This window comes from Dendrobates tinctorius, unplaced genomic scaffold, assembly GCF_039654945.1.
Source record: "Dendrobates tinctorius isolate UK_male_01 unplaced genomic scaffold, ASM3965494v1 ptg000011l, whole genome shotgun sequence".
Taxonomy (NCBI): domain Eukaryota; kingdom Metazoa; phylum Chordata; class Amphibia; order Anura; family Dendrobatidae; genus Dendrobates; species Dendrobates tinctorius.
Window position 1 is genome coordinate 99,019,139 of NW_027361679.1, and position 19,677 is coordinate 99,038,815.

General features: G+C 41.3%; 1 protein-coding gene across 1 annotated transcript in view; it reads left to right on the top strand.

The window, feature by feature from the left end:
• The first annotated feature begins 5,319 nt into the window (after positions 1-5,319).
• LOC141049088 (fibrillin-2-like) overlaps positions 5,320-19,677 on the top strand; it is a 293,475-nt gene continuing 279,117 nt past the window's right edge. The window contains exons 1-2 of the mRNA XM_073545236.1: positions 5,320-5,368; positions 18,583-18,882. Of these exons, the coding sequence (XP_073401337.1) occupies positions 18,713-18,882 (170 nt within the window). The 5' untranslated portion in view covers positions 5,320-5,368; positions 18,583-18,712. The remainder of the gene's footprint in view (positions 5,369-18,582; positions 18,883-19,677) is intronic.

The window sequence follows — 19,677 nt, forward strand, 5'->3', positions numbered from 1 at the left end:
TTTTGTGAAAGTTTATTTGCTTAGTAAAAGTGTGACTTGCTGTTTCAAAAAATGGACTGGATGTAGTATCAGGAGAGTGGTCATCAAAGATTCGAAAATAGCTATCATTTACACCAGATAGTGGCATAAAGCTGGAGTAGATGTATGACCCTGGTGCATGGAAGCCCCAAGACATGCGTCATTAAAGGCAAGGGTAGGATTCAGATTTTTAACAGGTTTCTGTTTGTGTTAAGAAATCACACCCAATTTAAAACTATGGCAATTTTAAAGCCATCCCTAATTTGTTAACCACACCCATTTTCACGCACACTGTCCTCAACCACAAAATACAGAGAAACAGGAGCTAAAAGTAAAAGCGTTTTCCCTTTCTTGCACAACCTCTACCTTCTTAGTTAGTCTCATTGCCTCCTGTCATGAGCACATTGTTCCAGTCACTGTCAGTCACTTCTCATTATAGTGAATAGTATTAAAGGATTTTCTACAAGTTTTTAAAATTAGTACTAAAGGAACATTGGTCATATAGGAAAGGATGAGCACCCGTTCATCTGTCACCTCAACTGTCTACTGCACCTAATCTCTTGCCTCACTAATCACAGGCCAAATATGTGCAAAATATCGCCACACCATGACCATACCATATAGTAACACAATATAGTGACCAAATAATACCACATAGAAGGGACAAATACCAACACACCATGACCAGACTACACCACATAGTGACCAAATAATACCACATAGAAGGGAGAAATACCGCCACACCATCATCAGACCACATATTACCACCACAACGTGAATGAATAATACCACATACAAGGGAGAAATACCACCATACCACCATAGACCACATATTACCACCATATTGTGACTGAATAGCACATACAGTACTAGGGAGAAATACTGCCACACCATGACCAGAATACATATTACAACCAAATAGTGACCGAATAATACCACATTTAATGGAATAATTACTGCCACCCCACGACCGGACCACATATTACCACCACATAGTGACCAAATAGTACCATATACAAGGGAGAAATACTGACACACCATCACCAGACCACATAATACCACCCACCACATAGTGACTGAATAATATCACATACAAGTGACAAATACCGTTACACCATGACTGGGCCACATATTAGCACCACACAGTGACTGAATACTACAATTTTGATCACTAAGAAAGACCATAATACTAATAACATTAATATCATCACCAGTGACATTATACAGAGTAGCTCTATATTTAGTATAAAGTGTATAGTGCAAAGGAAATACAGTGACTCACCGATGACATTATACACAGGAGCTCTGTTTATAGTGTCAGTATACACGTAATACAGGGATCAATGGTGACATTATACACAGGAGCCATGTATATAGTGTACAGGTAATACATTGGTCACCAGTGACATTATACACGGGAGCCCTGTATATAGTGAAAATGTACGAATAATACAGGGATCAACGGTGACATTATACACAGGAGCCATGTATATGGTGTATAGTGCGCATGCACATGTAGTACAGTGGCTTACCAGTGAGCGTCTCAAGTAGAAGTCATTTATCTTAACTTTTCTTCTTCATGTGGTGCAGATCGTTATCACTCCTTCCAGCCAGGACTCGACTCTGCGAAAATAACAGACAGATATCTATAGCTGATCGCTTCTAGATCACATTCCACACTTTTTCCCCCGACTTCTACAATGCGCCAGATGAGGAAAAAAAGGGACATGGTGCCGCCCTGCACAGTAACACTTGACACCATAAAGCAGGGGTGGGGAATCTTTTTTCTGCCAAGGGCCATTTGGATATTTATACCATCCTTCGGGGGCCATACAAACTCCGCCCACAAAGTGCATCCTGACTCTGGCACTGGTTTTATGGCTTAATCTTTCATTGCATGCCCTTCAATGTTCAGTAGTGGACACTGCATGTGTGTGCTAACAGAGGAAGAAGAAATTAATGAGCTTGTGGCAATCAAAATACAGCTCCCTGCTCAAGAATGCGGTCTCTGAGAATCTGTTCGGGGGGCGTGATAAAAGGTCATCGAGGGCCGTAAATGGCCCTGGGGCCTGAGGTTCCCCACCCCTGCCATAAAGCAATAATCTATGTTCCTCATTCTGGCCCCGATACAGTAATTATTTTACTCATCCTTGCCCCTTCTAGTAATAGTGGCCCCCCTCTTGTAATTATTTATTCCATCCCTGCCCCCTTCTGAAATAATTTCCCCTATTCGGGCCCCTTCCTGTAATAAAGTTGTTCATCCTGACTCCTTTACGCAATAATGTAACCCTTCCTGGATCTCATATCCTCCCCATCCTTGGCCCCATATGTCATCCATTGTGGTCCCTATATGCCTCTCATCCTGGTCCCAATATGTCACTCATCCAGATCCCCATATCATATACCTATCCTCCAGGTCCCCATACCATATATCCCTCATCCCGGTCCCCATATGTCCTTATCAAGGTCCCCATATGCCCTTCATCCTGGTCCCCATATCGCCCTCATCCCGGTCTCCATTATGTCCCTCATCCAGGTCCCCATGCCATTTGTCCCTCATCCAGGACCTCATATCATATGTCCCTCATCCATGTACCCATATATCCTCCATATTGTCCTCTTCTGTAAGAATAAAAAGGAAAAAGATATTATGCACTATAATACATTTGAAGTGAATGTGCGTCCAAGGCAGGCCCCCAGAACCAGATTGGGGCACTGCTTCCTGCTTAACAATCAGTTTGTAATAATTCCACCTCTCAGTGTGTCTTAGGATATAGTGATTGACAACTGGGTTTTCCAGTCTGGTGCTGGGGCGTGCTGATTTGTCTGTGCAGCGCCTGACAGCTTAGTTTTCCAGTCTGGTGCAGGGGCGTGCTGAGCTGTCTGTGTTTTGATTGACAACTTGGCCATCCAATCTGAGGCTGGAAGGTGCTGAGCACTCGCCAGACGCTCCACATTACATTGATTGCTCAGTTATTTAACTGAGCCGGCAGTCGTAAATAGTGCTCAGCCTTAGCTTCAGCTAAGTTTTTTGTTTTCCATGTGCCTAGTGCCTTGCTCATTGATCTATCACTGCCTGACTTTGGACCTCGTTCTGACCATCCATTTGTCTAATTGTTGTGATCTGATCTGCTATCCTCCCCATATTTTTACCTTGGATGTTATTTGACTACATCTTTGTCTCTTCCATCTGATTATGACGTACCCTCCTGGCTATTGACCTCGAACTCCTGACTATCCCGACTCACGGCTTCTCTGTAGAAGTAACTCAGTGTCACATGGTTCCCCCGAACCAGTGGGGACCATCTGAATCTCATTCCTGATTAAAGTGAATGCTCTTCCTTCTTTAGCGAGCTTTTCATTTAGACTGGTACTAGTATATATTTTGATTAAGATCAAGTCTAGCATCAGCTTTCATCAGTGGCTATGACCACTGCTGCTAACCCCTTAGCGACATATCACTTAATGGTTTGTCACATGCTGTGTCTTCTCCTTCTCCTGAGTCAATTCAATTCAAATAGGCTTTATTGGCAGGACCAAAATACAATTAGTGTTGCCAAAGCAAGAAAAGCAGTGTGGCAGGGGAGTGGATTAGGGTAGTGGGGATGGGGTGTTGGGGGCAAAATTTGGGGAGTGATTGTCCATTTGGAGGTCTTTAGTTCCTCTCATCTTATGACATGTGGTGACATATTGGGCGGCGACCTCCACCATTGATTCTTCTTGAGTCTTTTGCTGGAAGATGATGGTAGCCATGAGTAGATCAAAGTTCTACCAGCAGGCTGTTAACCTGTAAGATGCCATTGTCAATGTCTGACAGCTTCATTAGCAGTGTGTGGCCAAATTTCTTAGATAAAAATCTTTACATGTTAGATATCACTGTAGTTTTGCTAACCTGAAGATTTATATTGCCATGTTATTTGTTTAGGATAATAAACACTAAAAATAAAACCCAAAAACAATTGCAGAATCAAGCTTTTTCACAATTTTGCCACTTTCAATTGCATCACATGATAAAATCTAATGTGTCATTCAAAAGTACAACTCATAACCCTCATACTGCTTTTGCGACAGAAAAGTTATGGCTCTGGGAAGAAGGCGAGGAAAAAACCCAAGCTGAAAAATGGAAAATGCTCCAGCTGGGAAGGTGTTAAATGATGGGTACATTTATGCATTTTATGCACAGAGAAATTAAGCTTTTGGGCTATTGCAGGTTGGCTCATTGGCTACTCATTGGATTGACACATTTTCAATTTAAGCCATAGATTGTGGTTAGTTTGTATAACAGCCCAAGGAGCAAAAGCTCCTCAGGAATGGTGACCCTGTGGTTCCTAATTATTTGAGTACATTAATCTCTATTTCTTCGTTTTTTTTTGGCTCAGATGATATGAGAAATTTTCAGATTTCTTTTTTTCATTGTGTGTCCACTGTCCATAGTTCTTGCCCATAGTATGTCCCTCCTTGAGATCTAGGTGTGTCTGTATATGGCCATCGGATACCCTACTTCTCGACAACCACAATTCGCCCTTCAGAGCAGACCAGAAATAGACTTTTTGGCTCCTAGTGAATGCTTTGGTGACTCTTATTAATCTTCCACAAAGCGAGGCCACTTGATTCTGACCTTTGCTGTAGACTTCTGGTCCTGAGGATCCATTAAGGCTTATTTGGTACTTTTCTCTTAGATCCCATCCTTTTTTTGGATAGTGTGCTAAACTTTTTGTTTGCACTTTGGAAAAAAAAATCACTTTCTCATGCATTCAATCAAAAAATTAGTATTCGACGCAAAGAATGTCTACCATTTTGAGACAATGTTTTTGTCAGACAGGAAAAGCCGCCTTAGATTCTGTCTACAAAGAATGAAGTAGAAACGTACATACTCTAGTTGTATTTTGCCAAACTGTCGAATCACCTCTTCAAACACGTATATTGCTCTTCCAATAAACAAAAAAAAATAACATAAATGAGCTGATGATTCCAAGCCAGAACTTGATTTATAGTGCTAGTGTTGGATTGGATTAAGTGGAAAGCATTCTGGAATGATCTGCAATGAACGTAGACTGAATCTTTTAGGTGATTATGTCTACAACTCCCCCTCCCTACCCCCTCCCTTCCTTTTCTGCTTCCCCCCACCCTCTTCTCAAGTTAGAAACTTTTGGATAAAGAATGTGGGAGGTTTGTACTTCTTTATGCACCCAGTAGAAGACACTCCCCATGCCCAATTTGGGTGAAGCACTACCTTTTTTTTTTCCTTTGCTCCCATCCCAGGGAACACAACTTTTCTCCTTTCTTTTCTGTCCAGTCTCCACTAAACAAAAGAACCTCTGGACACTTTACCACTCTCCGGGACCTGAAGGTATATGCCGTACATACATATATATGTATCTCTGTTTCATTCTCACTCTATGCAATGGGGATAAAACAAATCTGTCTTAAATCTCAAATATATTTTGAGGCATCTTGAAGATATTATAATTTGCGGATGTCTATTTGTAAGGCTAACTGATCTGCGAACACATTCCAGTGTAAGCTACAGCCTATATATTAGACTATTGAGAGTTTGCAACTTTTTCAAGCAATTATTAATTTATTGATATTTCTAAAGTAACATTAAAATCTAAAACGGTATGTTGTCCAACTCCAGATGTGACTTGTTTGCTGCAGACAGAAAAGAACAGACTGCTATCAGAAGGAACTTCTTGATGTGCAAGCAGGTTTCTAATGTGCAACCAACAGTAGTGTGTGATCTCTGCATCTGTGTCACTTGGTGGAGTCTGCAGTGTCACTTACATGAATAGGTCTTGGTGATCAGGGAATCAGGGCATAATTGGAATGTGGATGCTTTGTTGCTGAAAATTCTGATTTGTTCCATTCACCTTTTTAACCCTTTTGTGATATCACGTCTTTCCCCTATATATATGCACTGCAGGGATTTTGAATTACTTTTCTGTATTGTTTTTCTACTCTTCCTATTTTTGTGACTTTTAGTACTTTTTCTATGATATATATGGTTTCTTCCAATGCATTCACCCAATTCAAAAGTAGCCAGTCAAATGAATGAGTGAAAGCAGCAGCGCAATTTTTATCTATCTATCTACAAGCAAAAGAATTCAGCAGCACTCCGTAAGCACTAAGATGTATGCAAACAAAGAATATATGAAATGTGGACTGCATTACAAGGGTATAATGCATTCTTATAAAATCTATCTATCTAGAGGAAGGTCTTTTTCAATCGAAATGTCACTGCAATAGGCAATTAAAAACTAGAGTTGAGCGAATAAGTTTGAAATCGGTCGTCGAATCTGAATTTGCCACATTCGTGCCATATTGGTAGCCTATTCATGCCGAATTTATGTTTGATGATCGGTTCCGAACGTATTTGTTCATTTTTACTCCCATTGACTCCGATGTCTTTCGGCCGTGTTCGGCACATATTGCAAAAACAATATTTGCCGCCGATCATGATCGGAACCGAATTTTGAAAAATTCGCTCAACTCTACCACATTTTTCACTCTTTTTGATGCTCTGCATCAAAGGAGGCTTTGCACCTTCAATATTCTAGTGCTGCTCTAGTTTTTCCATTTCAATCTATCATTCAATCTATATATCTACAAGCAAAAGAATACAGCAGCACTCTGTAAGCACTAAGATGTATGCAGACAAGGAATGTATGAAGTTTAGACTTCACTACTGCTGCATAGATATTCTTATATCTATCTATCTATCTATTATCTATCTACCTATTATCTATCTATCTACATGTCTATCTCTGTCCTGTAATAAAGACTTTTACTTTGCTTAGTCCTGCAGATTTTTGCTGTCTGTTAATTATGGGTAATGCATATAACAATGTTCCATGGTAATACTCCTCCCATGACAAAGTCTTGATATGGTTTCTTATAAGTTCTGATTTGGTAACATACATCCAATTATGCTTTTCACCGTTCTGTAGGTCCCTTTTGTTCATTCTGCCATCTCAAGTACTCAAGCTTCTTTTTTTCATTAGAATAGGGCAGCATGAGATGTTCTATTATTAAAACACCATACAGTAATTTTACATCATGCTGAAATCCCATGTTCCATTCCAGGCAACCATTTGTACAGTATAATCTTTTGCTAGTTTGAATGAGATGATTTTTCCTCTATTTTTTTTCGAAAAGGGCGCGTTGCGTGTGATGGTAGTGAAGTTGAGATCTTGTTGCCGTTAGCAAGTGGAAAACAGGGCTGTCCCGCAGCTGTGAATTGTCTAAGAGCCATCCGGTTGGCTTCAAATGAATTGTGGCTGAAAGCTGCTAGATGTTGGGATATGAAGGTTATATGTGCATTATGCAGATGAAATCTATGAACCTGATTTGCAGAAATGAAGATAAGCTCAATACAATTCATTCTAACGTTTCTCCTGATTCAAGGTTTCGTGCTGCCATTTTATACTCATTGTTGCTCATTCAGCCCTTCTATGAACTTATATATGTTGGTCCATAAAGGGATAATATCTACGTTCTGTAGTAATGTGGTAAATGAGATTTTCATCAGTATATGATATGCATGCTCTGTACCATACAGTAAGTTTGTTGCAGTCAGTGGGAGATAATGTGGAACATATTTGCCTTCCATGATATTAGTTACATGAAATAGAATTGTAGCTCTGTGTATAAATAGTGTTCCTGTGTAATGGGAACAACAGATACTATAATATCCAGAATAATATTAAAAAAAAAATAGTTCAATTTAAAATTTCATACTGTTAATTGAATAGTTTTACTATAATGTTCTTGGTAATTCACTTGCCATGTGGATGGCTTACATGATGAGCCTCCCATAATGCTAAGGGTGGGGTTATACAAAAATGGTCGACTGATGAGTGAAGGGAAAATCTAGTCCATATGTTTGTCTAGAAAGACAATGTGGTATATAACTAATAAAATGTTCTTAATTGTCTGCTAAATCCTCTAGCAACATTGATGCTGAGAAACATTACAGGAAATAGGCGCAAGTCTTTGTTTCTTTACTCCTGCTCTCCTGTCTGTGTGTAAGAGACATAACAGAGAGGCAAGCTTTATTTCACGGTAGGCTAGGCACTGGAGGGGAAATACATGTTAGAAGGTAAGAGGAAGAAAGTTCCAGCCCCTATTGTGCTGGCAGAATGCCGATGAGGACAAAGTTTCCACTCAAAAAGAGTGGCTTGTAAGTTACGGAACATGATAATTGGGAACGTTTCTGAACATATTAGACTGCTTTTGCGCTTTAACTTGTCAAGTGGGATAAAACGGCAAGATAATGCTTTTTAATAGGTTTGGTGTGAAAGGACAGGTATGCTTATAAGCCATGAAGAAGAATGGCCAGGCTGTAGAAATTATATCTGAATATGTACATTTATATGCTTATAAAAGGCAAATTTTTACTCATGTAATTTTCTCGTACAACTAATTTAATCTTAGTACTAACTTAATTCTGCACTTCTAGATCAGCACTAGACATGAGCGAACCTTTCAAGTTTCGGTTTGGTTCAATTCACCAAACGTTTAGATGTTTGCCGAACACGTTCACCAAACTGTTCAGCAAAACTACCCAAACTCCATTAGCTTCAATAAGAGGCCAAACCAAAAAGTATACATAACACCTTAAGGGGTGACAAAAAGCTTCCCAAACAGGTAAAATTAGGGGCAGACACCATGAAAAGTGGCATCAATTGACCCACAGTAGAATATTTTGTAATGGCAAAGAAGAAGTCAACCAAGGGCCATGGATGAGGTATCAGAGTCTGGCCCAGCATTTACAGGTTGGAATTGAAGTTTCAATGAGGACCCGGTGGGTAAGGGAGCTGTGTTAGCCTTCTTAGCTGGGAGACCTGATACCTCATGCAACACCTCCAATTTGTTTATTTTTTTCCAGCCACACTCAAATGGCACAAACATCAGTTTCATACAGTAATATTGGTAGAAGGAAAGTAACACAGGTAGTTGACTGAAAGTAAGTGCAGCCCTACTTACATAGGTAACACACCAGATGGAGACCAAACTTGGAGTATCCACATTTTAAAAAAATATTGTCACACACCACTAAAGTGGCATCAATTTCCAGAGAGTAGAAATAGTATAAGAGGCCTCTGACACACCTTCCACTACAGGCAACTCACCAGATGGAGACCCATCTTAGAGTCTCCACATTTAAAAAAAATATTGTCACACACCACTAAAGTCGTATCAATTTTCAGAGAGTAAAAACCATATAATAGGCCTTTGATACACCTTCCACTACAGGCAACCCACTAGATGGAGACCCAACCTTGAGTCTCCACATTTAAAAAAATTATTGTCACACACCACTAAAGTGGCATCAATTTGCACAGAATAGAAACAATATAATAGGCCTCTGACACACTTTCCACTACAGGCAATCCACCAGATGGGGACCCAACGTGGAGTCTCCACATTTAAAAAAAATTGCTTGTATCATCAGCAGCAGTAGCAGCAGCAGGCATAGACGCCAACACAAAGGTGGCACAGGCTGCAATAATGTGAGATCAATACATGACACTAAAAACTACACCATCGCCTAGTCTGTCCAGACTGCAACTGGGGTACAAAAATCATTGAAGATCCATGACTTGTTCATTTTGATGAAAGGTAGTCAGTCTACATTTTCAGGGGACAGCCAGATGCACTTATCCATCAGGACACCACCAGCAGCGCTGAAGACACGTTCCGAGAGAACGCTGGCTGCCGGGAATGACATAACCTCCAAGGTACGACAGGCGAGCTCAGGCCACTCCTCCATTTTTGAAGAGCAAAATGCAAAAGGATACAACCCCCCCCGGTGACAATTGAAATTTAGCTCCAAATACTCCTGCACCATCCTCTCCAGTCGTTCATAACATGTCAGACTTGTACTCTGTTCTTCTGGTGCTCGAGCTGGTCTAAAAAATCTGTAAAACAACTCACAGAAATTGCTTATGCCACACACACTGCTGCTACTGCTAATGTTTTTGAGATGACGCCTTGATGTTCCCGGGGTTAGACATCTTGGAGATGGGGTTGGATGACACTGTGTTTCTCACTGCTGTATTGGGGATAACCATTCTAAAATTTGTCTACAAGCGTGTTTTGATACTCCAGCATGCACTCGTCCCTTTTCGGGGGGGAGCATCTGCCTAAATTAACTCTTGTACTGTGGATCTAACAGAGTGGCAACCCAGTAGTCAGCACTATTTCTAAGCCTAAGAATAGTGGCATCTTGTTGAAGATAGTGCAGCAAGAAGGCGCTCATGCGTCAATTGCTTCCATGAGGTCCAAGTACATGGTGTTTTAGTGGTGGGGTAACAATCACCATCACCTCCCGTCAACCACAAACAACACATAGGGGATTATTAGCCTCTTCATCTCCTGACTGTTACGAATCCATCACATCGTCCTCCTCTATTTGTTTCACGGCTCCTGCAACCTCACTAACAGTTTGCATGGTACCATGAGCCCCCCTCGATCGCTATAAGCCACCCTCCTATGGCACCCACCTGTGTGACGACAGTCCAGAACTTTGAGATATTGTTATCCCTTCTGCATTCTCCTCTGCTTCCATCTCTCCTTCTGGGACCACCACCTCCTCACGCATACTATTCAAAGTGTGCTCCAGCATGTACATGACCAGAATAGTGATGCTAATGATGGCATTGTCAGCTCTAACCGTCTTAGTAGCCATATCAAAACTGTGCAGAAGGGTGCCGAGGTCCTTCATCTGTGCTCTCTCCAAAAGCGTGATTTGTACCACGTCCGTACTGCATTGGCCCATCTATGCAAAAGGTCATACTGCACCATGCTTCGTCGTTACTGCCACCTTCGCTGCAACATGTTCAGAGTGGAATCCCACCGTGTTGGAACATTGCAAATCAAATGGTTCACCGGAAGGCCAAAAGACCCCTGTTTTGATGCAAGTTGATGATCTGTGGGGTGCGATCATTGGAAGTGAGCACACAGCGACCATGTTTTCTGAAGCAGCGCATCCAGGCTTGGATAGTAGCGGATAAATTGCTGTACCAACAGGATGACGATGCGAGCCATGCAAGGCACATGTATCAGGTTGCTCTGGCATAGTGCCACCACCAATTTTGCACCATTATAGTACAGAGCCTTCCCTGGCTCCAGGTTCAGTGAAGACAGCCATTGCTCTAACTCGGCCTGGATAGCTGTCCACAACTCTTGAGCTGTGTGACTGCGATCTCCAAAGTACATTAATTGAAACACTGCCTGACTGCATTGAGCCATGGCTGCACAGTAAGGAGGAGGGGGGATTCCATCTGCACTGTTGGAATGCGTGCCTGATTAAGGGAGAGTGTTATGAATGGGTCACCGAGGAGAAAAAAGGTAAACAAGCTAAGTCATAGAAAACCAGAGAGGTTGGTAACTATGCAGATTGCAGATCCCTGATCTTACCACACAACTAGCAGTAGCCGTGGAGCGTGCCTACGATGTTCCTAGACGCCTCGTCACGGCCGGAGGACTAAATAAGCCTAAAGCAAGAAAAGGGAAAACTAACTGTCCCAGAGCAGACCCCAAAGGAATAGATAGCCCCCACACATGTATATTGACGGTGAAACAAGATGAAGACACAAACACAGGCAGGAAAATAGGCTGAGCAAATGATGGGGCCCAAGCTAACTAGACAGGAAAGGAAAGGAGAGACACTATCTGCAACCTGCAAAAAACCCTACAAAATCATGTCCAACACTTTTGATAACAAAATTAACCCTGAAGTCACTAGACTTCTCCCACTATATCAGCATTCTGAAACATTCTGAGACAGAGCAAAAAGAGACTGAACTAGTAAGGGACAAAAAGCCAATTGGCAAAATACTGATTAATAAGAGGGGAAATTCAGCACAGCCCCCAGCAGGGGCTGGCTGACCACACCAAAAAACTGAATAGACCAACAAAATCTAGTGTGAACATTAGCAGAAAAACTTAGCTTTAGATGACTGGAACAGAGCTGAAAACCCAGAGCTGACAAGCCAGAAGGAATCACCAGCAACTGAATAGGGCGTCGGCTGTCTTAAATCCAATCTGATACTCCTGAGATCCAATCGTCATCCTCATTCTCAGGTGGCAGATCTCCACCGATCAAATCAGCCTCTCTACCTCCTATTACCACCAGAGGGAGTCTGGAAGGAGAACTCACAACTGGTGAACCAGAGAATGAACTCAGAACAGGAGAGGTTGACGGCACAGGGGGAGGTCCTAGAGGAGGTGAAGAAGCCAGATGCAGTGGAGGAACTGTTAGATACAGATGTTTTGCCCACAAGCCTTGGGGTTTCAAAGACTTGTGGAGTAGCCCCTTGACCACCTGCCCCCACAGCCAAAGAGTCACTCAGTGCCTAATCAGTAAGATGAAACACCTCTGCCCATGTTTCATTGACTAGGTGTCCATGGTGAAATGCACCCTGGCAGACATAGATTTTTCAGGGAACGTCTGCGACATGCTGGTGTAGCACAGGCACAGCTTTCATAGAGAAATAATGGTGACAAGGCAACTGGTACTGGGGGTCTGCGACGGCCATCAACTTTCTGAAACCATCTGTGTATACCAGGTGGAAAGGAAGCATTTCTGTGGCCAACAGATTGGAGATGCTGGAATTCAAGCTCTTAGCTTTTGCATGTGTAGGAGGAAACATTCTTTTACGTGACCACAATTGCAGGACCGAGGGCTGGGTTGCGAGAGGGTGGAGTACAAAGAAGAGCAGAGGACAAACTGCTGGACTATAAGTGAGGTGCAGGCGGAGATGCTATGGTGGATTGAGAAAGATGTGTTGTGCTGGGTGACACAAAATTAGCAGTCATGTTAACTTCCGTAAAAGCTGACAGGCTCTCACACACCCCAACTGTAGGGGTAAACAAGTGGAGTTTCTGCGGCTGGAGACCTGTATGAGAAGACTTGGCACAGTGACGGAGGAGGAAGAAGCAGCAGCTGCGTACCTTTGGGTTCACACCAAGTGGGATCTACAACTTTATTGTCATTCTCTCCATTCTCACACTCCTCACCCTGAGAATCACCCCTTTCCTCTTCCTGCCCTGACACCACAGTACAGTCCGCATGCGCCTCTGGTATCTGAGTCTCATTAGGATCACCTCCACCCCTGGTGGTTAACGTCTGGTGACGAAGGACTGGATTCTGCTTAGACCCTATTTCGTTCCGCCCCCGGATCCAACATGAAAAGATTTGTGGCATCAGTGCAGGTGCTTTCCTCCTCTGGAATTTGTGAATTTTTGGAGCAGACCTCTGATGCCCATAGAATATAATGTGTGAACAGCACTGCAGAAATGGCCCATCTTTGGTTCCCCAGTCAGTTGTGCATTTGGAAATTTGTGACATGGGGGGAGTGGGGTGCCACCTCTTAGTATTGTACTGTGTGTGATGTTAAGGTGAAGGAAGAGGAGAAGCCACTTGATGCAGCGCTTACCATCCACTGGAGCACATGCTCTTTCTGAGCCTCATCTACAAGGCAGACCGCTGTGTGGCTGCCAAAGAAAGGGAGCGGCGTAGCAAGTCCAGTAGCAGATGTTGTCAGTGATCTTTGGATATGATAAGACGGTGTTTGTTCAGTTGAGCTTTCATTAAAGGTAACCTGTCCCCCCCCGCAGGCGGTTTTAAGTAAAAGAGCCACCTTGTGCAGCACTAATGCTGCATTCTGTCAAGGTGGCTCTTTTATTTAGTGTACCTTCCACAGCAGAAATAATCATTTATAAAATTGGTCAGACATACCTGATATTTGACAGGGGGGCAGGTCTTTCCCCATCTGACAGAGACGCCTCACATTCATCACTCATGTCTTCCTGCATTGTTTGCTCCGCCTCCACATCGTTCTTTTCAAATCCTGGTGCCTGCGCTGTACTATGTATTCTTGGGCATGCGCAGTTATCGTTGCCCGTCCTCTCTTATGACTTCCTGGCCTTCCTATCGCGGCTGCGTCGACGCGTGGCCAGAGATCCCGCCCGCAGTCGCTTATGGTTTATTCACACTGCGGGGATGGTAATCTCAGGCATGCGCAGTAGTTATCTGCCGCTCTCATGGATGTGAGGCGTCTCTGTCAGATGGGGAAAGACCTGCCCCCCTGTCAAATATCAGGTATGTCTGACCAATTTTAAAAACGATTATTTCTGCGGTGGAAGGTATCCTAAATAAAAGAGCCACCTTGACAGAATGCAGCATTAGTGCTGCACAAGGTGGCTCTTTTACTTAAAAACGCCTGCGGGGGTGACAGGTTCCCTTTAATTTCAGTAACATTAATACCTAACCCACGTACATGTCTAACACCAAGCCTATTCCGCTTTCCACCAGGACCTTGCTTTTTCCCACTCATGTTGTATGTAGCCTTACTCTCTTGTAACCTGCTATTTCACAACCTTTCACCCACAGATGTCAGTCACCAGTCACTAAATGAACAATCACTATTTATTTTCTTAGATAGTGTGCCTGAACAACATTGTTATACCTAACGTTTTTTAAGTGGAAATCTGGCCTTCTGATTTGTCACTGAAACACAAATTTATCACAAACTATTTGGATTAGCAAATGGGGTCTCCTGAGACTGCAACAGAATTTTACACAGTCTTGATAGATGTTGAAAGATCGATTTTACACAGGACAGGATCCTATCTAGCTAATTGACAACTTCACGTGCAGCACCAGCAGGAGTGGCTTCTCTGCACAGTAACAGTGAAAAAATGGCACCAGCAAAACAAGATGTCCACCTTTTATATGGCCAGGGACATGTGACTTTGACGGCCAATCATAGAAGACCTTGTGTCATGACGTTGTGGATTGTTTCTGCGCCCTGATTGGCTGCCGGAATCAATACACATAAAGTTAAGGGTGAAAAATAAAGAGTGCGCCGCTCCTCTAAAGTCTCCACACCCCTTCCCCTCATCAAACACTTCCCCCGTCCCACCTACTCATCAAACATCTCCACTAAACTAAACTCAGGGGCTGAGTGACACAAGCTCCTTCTCACTGTTCCATATGCTGCAGGGATCCAGGTAATGTGTGCATGGCGGTCTTTTACAATATGTAACATTGAGATCTCATTGTTTATGGGCACACTCTCCTCCTTGTTTACAACATCATGGGTTATTACTCTGGTAGGGATTCACATGGTAAGAGGAAGTGTGTAGTGGTTTTGGAAGGCCTGGTTTCTACTGTGGTATCCCCTAGTGGTTTCATTGGGCTGGTGTTTTTTCACAACAATGTGCTGGGGGGATGGTTTTTGATATAGGCAGGTCCAAAATCTCCATAATCGTGGTAAAATTGAAATATGAAAGATTGTATTAATGCCATATCACATGCCAAGCAGCTAATATTACTATTTGTGGGGAGCTGGTTGTTGTCATGTTTGCTTGTTCTTGTACTTTATTATTGAATCATGCAAATATTTTTAATAATGGATAATTAATAATAAAAATTTTGATATTTTTGAATTATTGGTTAATGCTCATGTTGTCATGGGGGCTTTGAATGAGCCACCATTTGGTTGATTCAATGTTAGAAAGTTCAGGCAATGATTAAAATTATTTTAATGATGAAATTGTAGACCAATAGCAAAGGGCACATTGATTAAATCAATTTTCTAACAAGGGAGTAGGGACAGTAAAATGACCTTGCCGAAGTGCATTTCCTTTTAGGGAACTACAATTTTTCTAAATATAAACCGACAAACTTTAGTCAAGCTAAGAACCAATTGTTACCAATTATTCTCACTGAATGAACAAAGCACTCTCTAATGAACAAAGTTCCCCTTTCCCTTTGTGCACTGTGCAATTTGTGTACTATGGAAGGCTTTGTATATTTAAGATATGGTCACCTAATATGTCTTCTAAAAGCTACAGGGTTAGCTCATAAGTACATGGAGAAACTAAATAATAAAATCAAGCCTTCAAAGAAATCAAATTATATCAGTGATATTATAATGATATGCAACCTATTCATAATTGGAATTCTATGTGCTAGAGTGGACCAATTAAAGGGTTTTCCTACAAACAAAGTTCATTTTAATCAAGAGATCTTAGAAAGTTAAGTTACACAACTAGATGTGATTAAAAAATGTTCCTGTGCTGAGATAATCTTATAACTGTGCCCCTGCTGTGTACTGTGTAATGGCTGTGTCTGACCGTACAGGGACAGGGTCTGATCATACCGCATCTCCTGGGCAGTGGAGGAAGCAAGAAAGAGTATACAGACAGGACAGCATGGGATCGCAACTGAATTGTTGGCACTCTAAAAATAAAATTATTGTTATTGCTAATATATGTACAATCATTTAATTGTACTAATTCTGATTCATAGTCTTGTGTTTTAGTCCAGAGCTGCATTCACAGTTCTACTACTGGTTATTCAGAATCAGCTTGGTCCTCGCCAGCTTACCTGAACTTCTACAATGCAGTGAAACAGTTAGATTTTATTACTTTACCCTACTTTACTATGTAGTGCCTGATTTGAAAATGTCAACTCCAAGATCATAAATCACCACTTTAAACTCTGCGCAGATGTTGTCTTAACATGGAATCCAGGGATTACTAACTTCAACCTTTGCAGGTTTGAGAATGCTAATCTAGACAGGGGGTTTCAAACTGTTCATTTTCAAGGATCTCTTTAGCTTTGATATGGTCATTCCTAGGCTTCACCATTGGTAATAATTCAGGTGAAAATTTTGAAAGTACCTAAAATTATTTTGAAATTTGTTTCCACTAGTACAGGAAAATTAGCAAAAAAAATAAGTCAGTTTTTGTGCCTATGCAGCATTTAGTAATGTCTTTCGAACCTGCCTCCTCTTCTGTCCCACGCCTAAAGCTGTGGTGGGTCTCATGAGTGAAGAACATAGGCAATTTGAGAAGCGCTGCTCTAGTATATAAAATAAACTTCATTGTTTAAGAATTGGTCCAAGTAGTTCACTGTATATGAAAAGTAACTGAATGTTTATGTAGATAAATTCTATATTTGGGCTTTTAAATAGTATTCAAATAATATTAATTTTAGCCTAAACTATCAACATTTGTCCAAAAGAATACAGAATAGTGTTAGCAAAAAGAAAAATTGGGCAATTGACAGTCACACTGCACTTATGGAAGACCATGGCTTATTAGAGCAAACTGCTACATAAAAAAATCTTAAAGGGAACCTTTTAGATCCCCTGAAAATCCCCAACAGCTATTATGGATGCAAACTTCTTTAATGTGAATGTATGTGACTACTAATGCTACAATCTTCAAAGGATTTAATTTTATTCTGCATTAAGTCGTGAATTATATGCAGGCTATTACTCACACCTAGCGTGGTGTGATTAGAATACCCAAGGCAGGACTAGTCCAGGAGAAGAGATGTCCCTGCCCTGCTGGACTAGTCCCGCTTTATTAACAACTGTGACCCTGAAAAATAAAATTACATTCTCCTAATACTTTACATAAAAAAGTCCTATATTATCCAGAAAACTGGCACTTCACAATAATATCAACAACAATTCAGACTTACATGTGAACATAGCCGAAAGAAGAGCTCCGGAGATTAAGATTTAAAACAATACAATATTTTATTAGTACTATTAAAATTATAACAAGATTAAAACAATTAATCAAGAGCACCCAAAGCTAGAAGAGACCTGTAATGCGTGCTAAATATCCAGCAACTTATACACCTATACTAGATATATCCCATAATCAATCCATAAAAGATCACTCTGGAACTCTTCTTTCGGCTATGTTTATGTGTAAGTCCGATTTGTTGTTGATATTCTCCCAATACTGCAGTAATCACACACAACTCTTATCCAGATTTTTAAAAAAAATCTGCATCCATATCATTATGGTAGATGTTGGGGACATTCATAGTCCTGATATTCTGAACTTATCCTTTAGATAGAGCACTGGCAGCCATCATTGATAGATAACAGGGGAGATGAAAACTGTGATGAAGTCACTAAGTAGCAGCCATGTAGTGATGTCATTGGGATAGACTGGTGGCTGGAATTTTTGGTAAGCACTCTGGGTTTCACTGTTTGTTTCATTGTCAGGGGGCACTGTGGCTGACATAGAAATGAAAATAGTAAAAACAGGAAATGTGGATTAAAGTGTAGATCTAGATGGGTAGATATAGGACTAAAAATCCAGAAAGCAGGAACAGCACACCAGTTTTCCAGGGTTAAATGAGAGTTGTTTAATTAGCCCATAAGTGCAACGTTTCAGTTCAAGTGGCGAACCTTTTTCAAGCTTGAAAAAGGTTCGCCACTTGAATCGAAACGTTGCACTTATGGGCTAAATAAACACCTCTCATTTAACCCTGAAAAACCAGTGTGCTGTTCCTGCTTTCTGGATTTTTTACATCATAAAGGTTTGGTACATGCCTTTGGGAACTTTGCACCTGGACTCTCTTTTGTATTTTTGTGCTGCTCTATTTCTTTTCTTCAATAGATATAGGACTAACTATGACTATCATCTAGAGATCTACAAAAACTTTTTATCGGTATTAAGAATTTTGTTTATTCCTGTGTTAATTTTCATAATTGTAAAACCATAAAATGTAATTTTCTATTGTAGCCTCTGCGGGAGTGCGACAGGACTGGAGATCTCTATGCTCAGGACTATTCACAATCTTCCTTCATTAGAACAACATTAACAAGCAGTCAGTAATTTGGGAGATTGGACGAAACCTTCAACCCCTATCATCATGGGGGTGATATGGCTGGCCAAATTCATGCTGGGATGTACAGCACTGTGGTATGCAGAGCAAGCTCAGGGCCAGCTGGAACTCGGTGACCAACAAGTGGACAGGTTTGCAGTGTATGAAGACAGGCAAGCACTCAGGGTGAGAAGGAGAGGACAAGACACATTAAGAGGGTATGTCATTGATTTCATTTTTCAATATCTAAAAGCCTGCTTTTATAATAGAGTACCTGAACAGCGACTGATGTTGAGCCCTTTTGGAATATTACATTACGGTTCACTAATTGCTCTCAGTGTTTTAATATTTTTAATTTCTTTACTACCGTACTTCAAGTGTCAAAATTCAATAGACTATGTTGAACTTCCCAACTGTCCACCAGTGGCAGAAGACTGGGAAACTGATCGGCCATGTTAGATGTAAGCCTAGTCCTTTTTTTGTTCTGCTGGTATCAATGGTCCCCTACTAGGACAAGAGAAAGGGACATTTTAATGGTTCATTCAAAATTTACCAAATATTTAAGGCTCCTTTCAGTCTTATATTTGGAGGTCTAATTCAATCCCTCTGGTATTTTCGTCAGAAAGAATAGTGCAGTCTCCAATAAACTGTCAAAAATGTTAGACATTTCACAGACTCAAATAATGAAGCCTAACAGGATTAAATAAGGTTGTTCGACACTGAAAAAAAAAAAAAAATTAGACTTGGATGTTTTAATTAGGTGTCTGCAAATTGTTAAATAACTATTATATAGTTGCCATATTGCTGGTTATTATCTATTCACATGAATGTTAAGTTGGCTAAACAGACAGAATTTAACAGGACTGTCCAACCTTCTAAAACTGTCTGTGGCAGAGACTTTAGCCCACCATACACAAGAGATTGTTCAGCAGCCATCTCGCCTTTAGGGCCCCGTCACACACAGCGAGATCGCTAGCGAGATCGCTGATTTTGTGACGCATCAGCGATCTCTC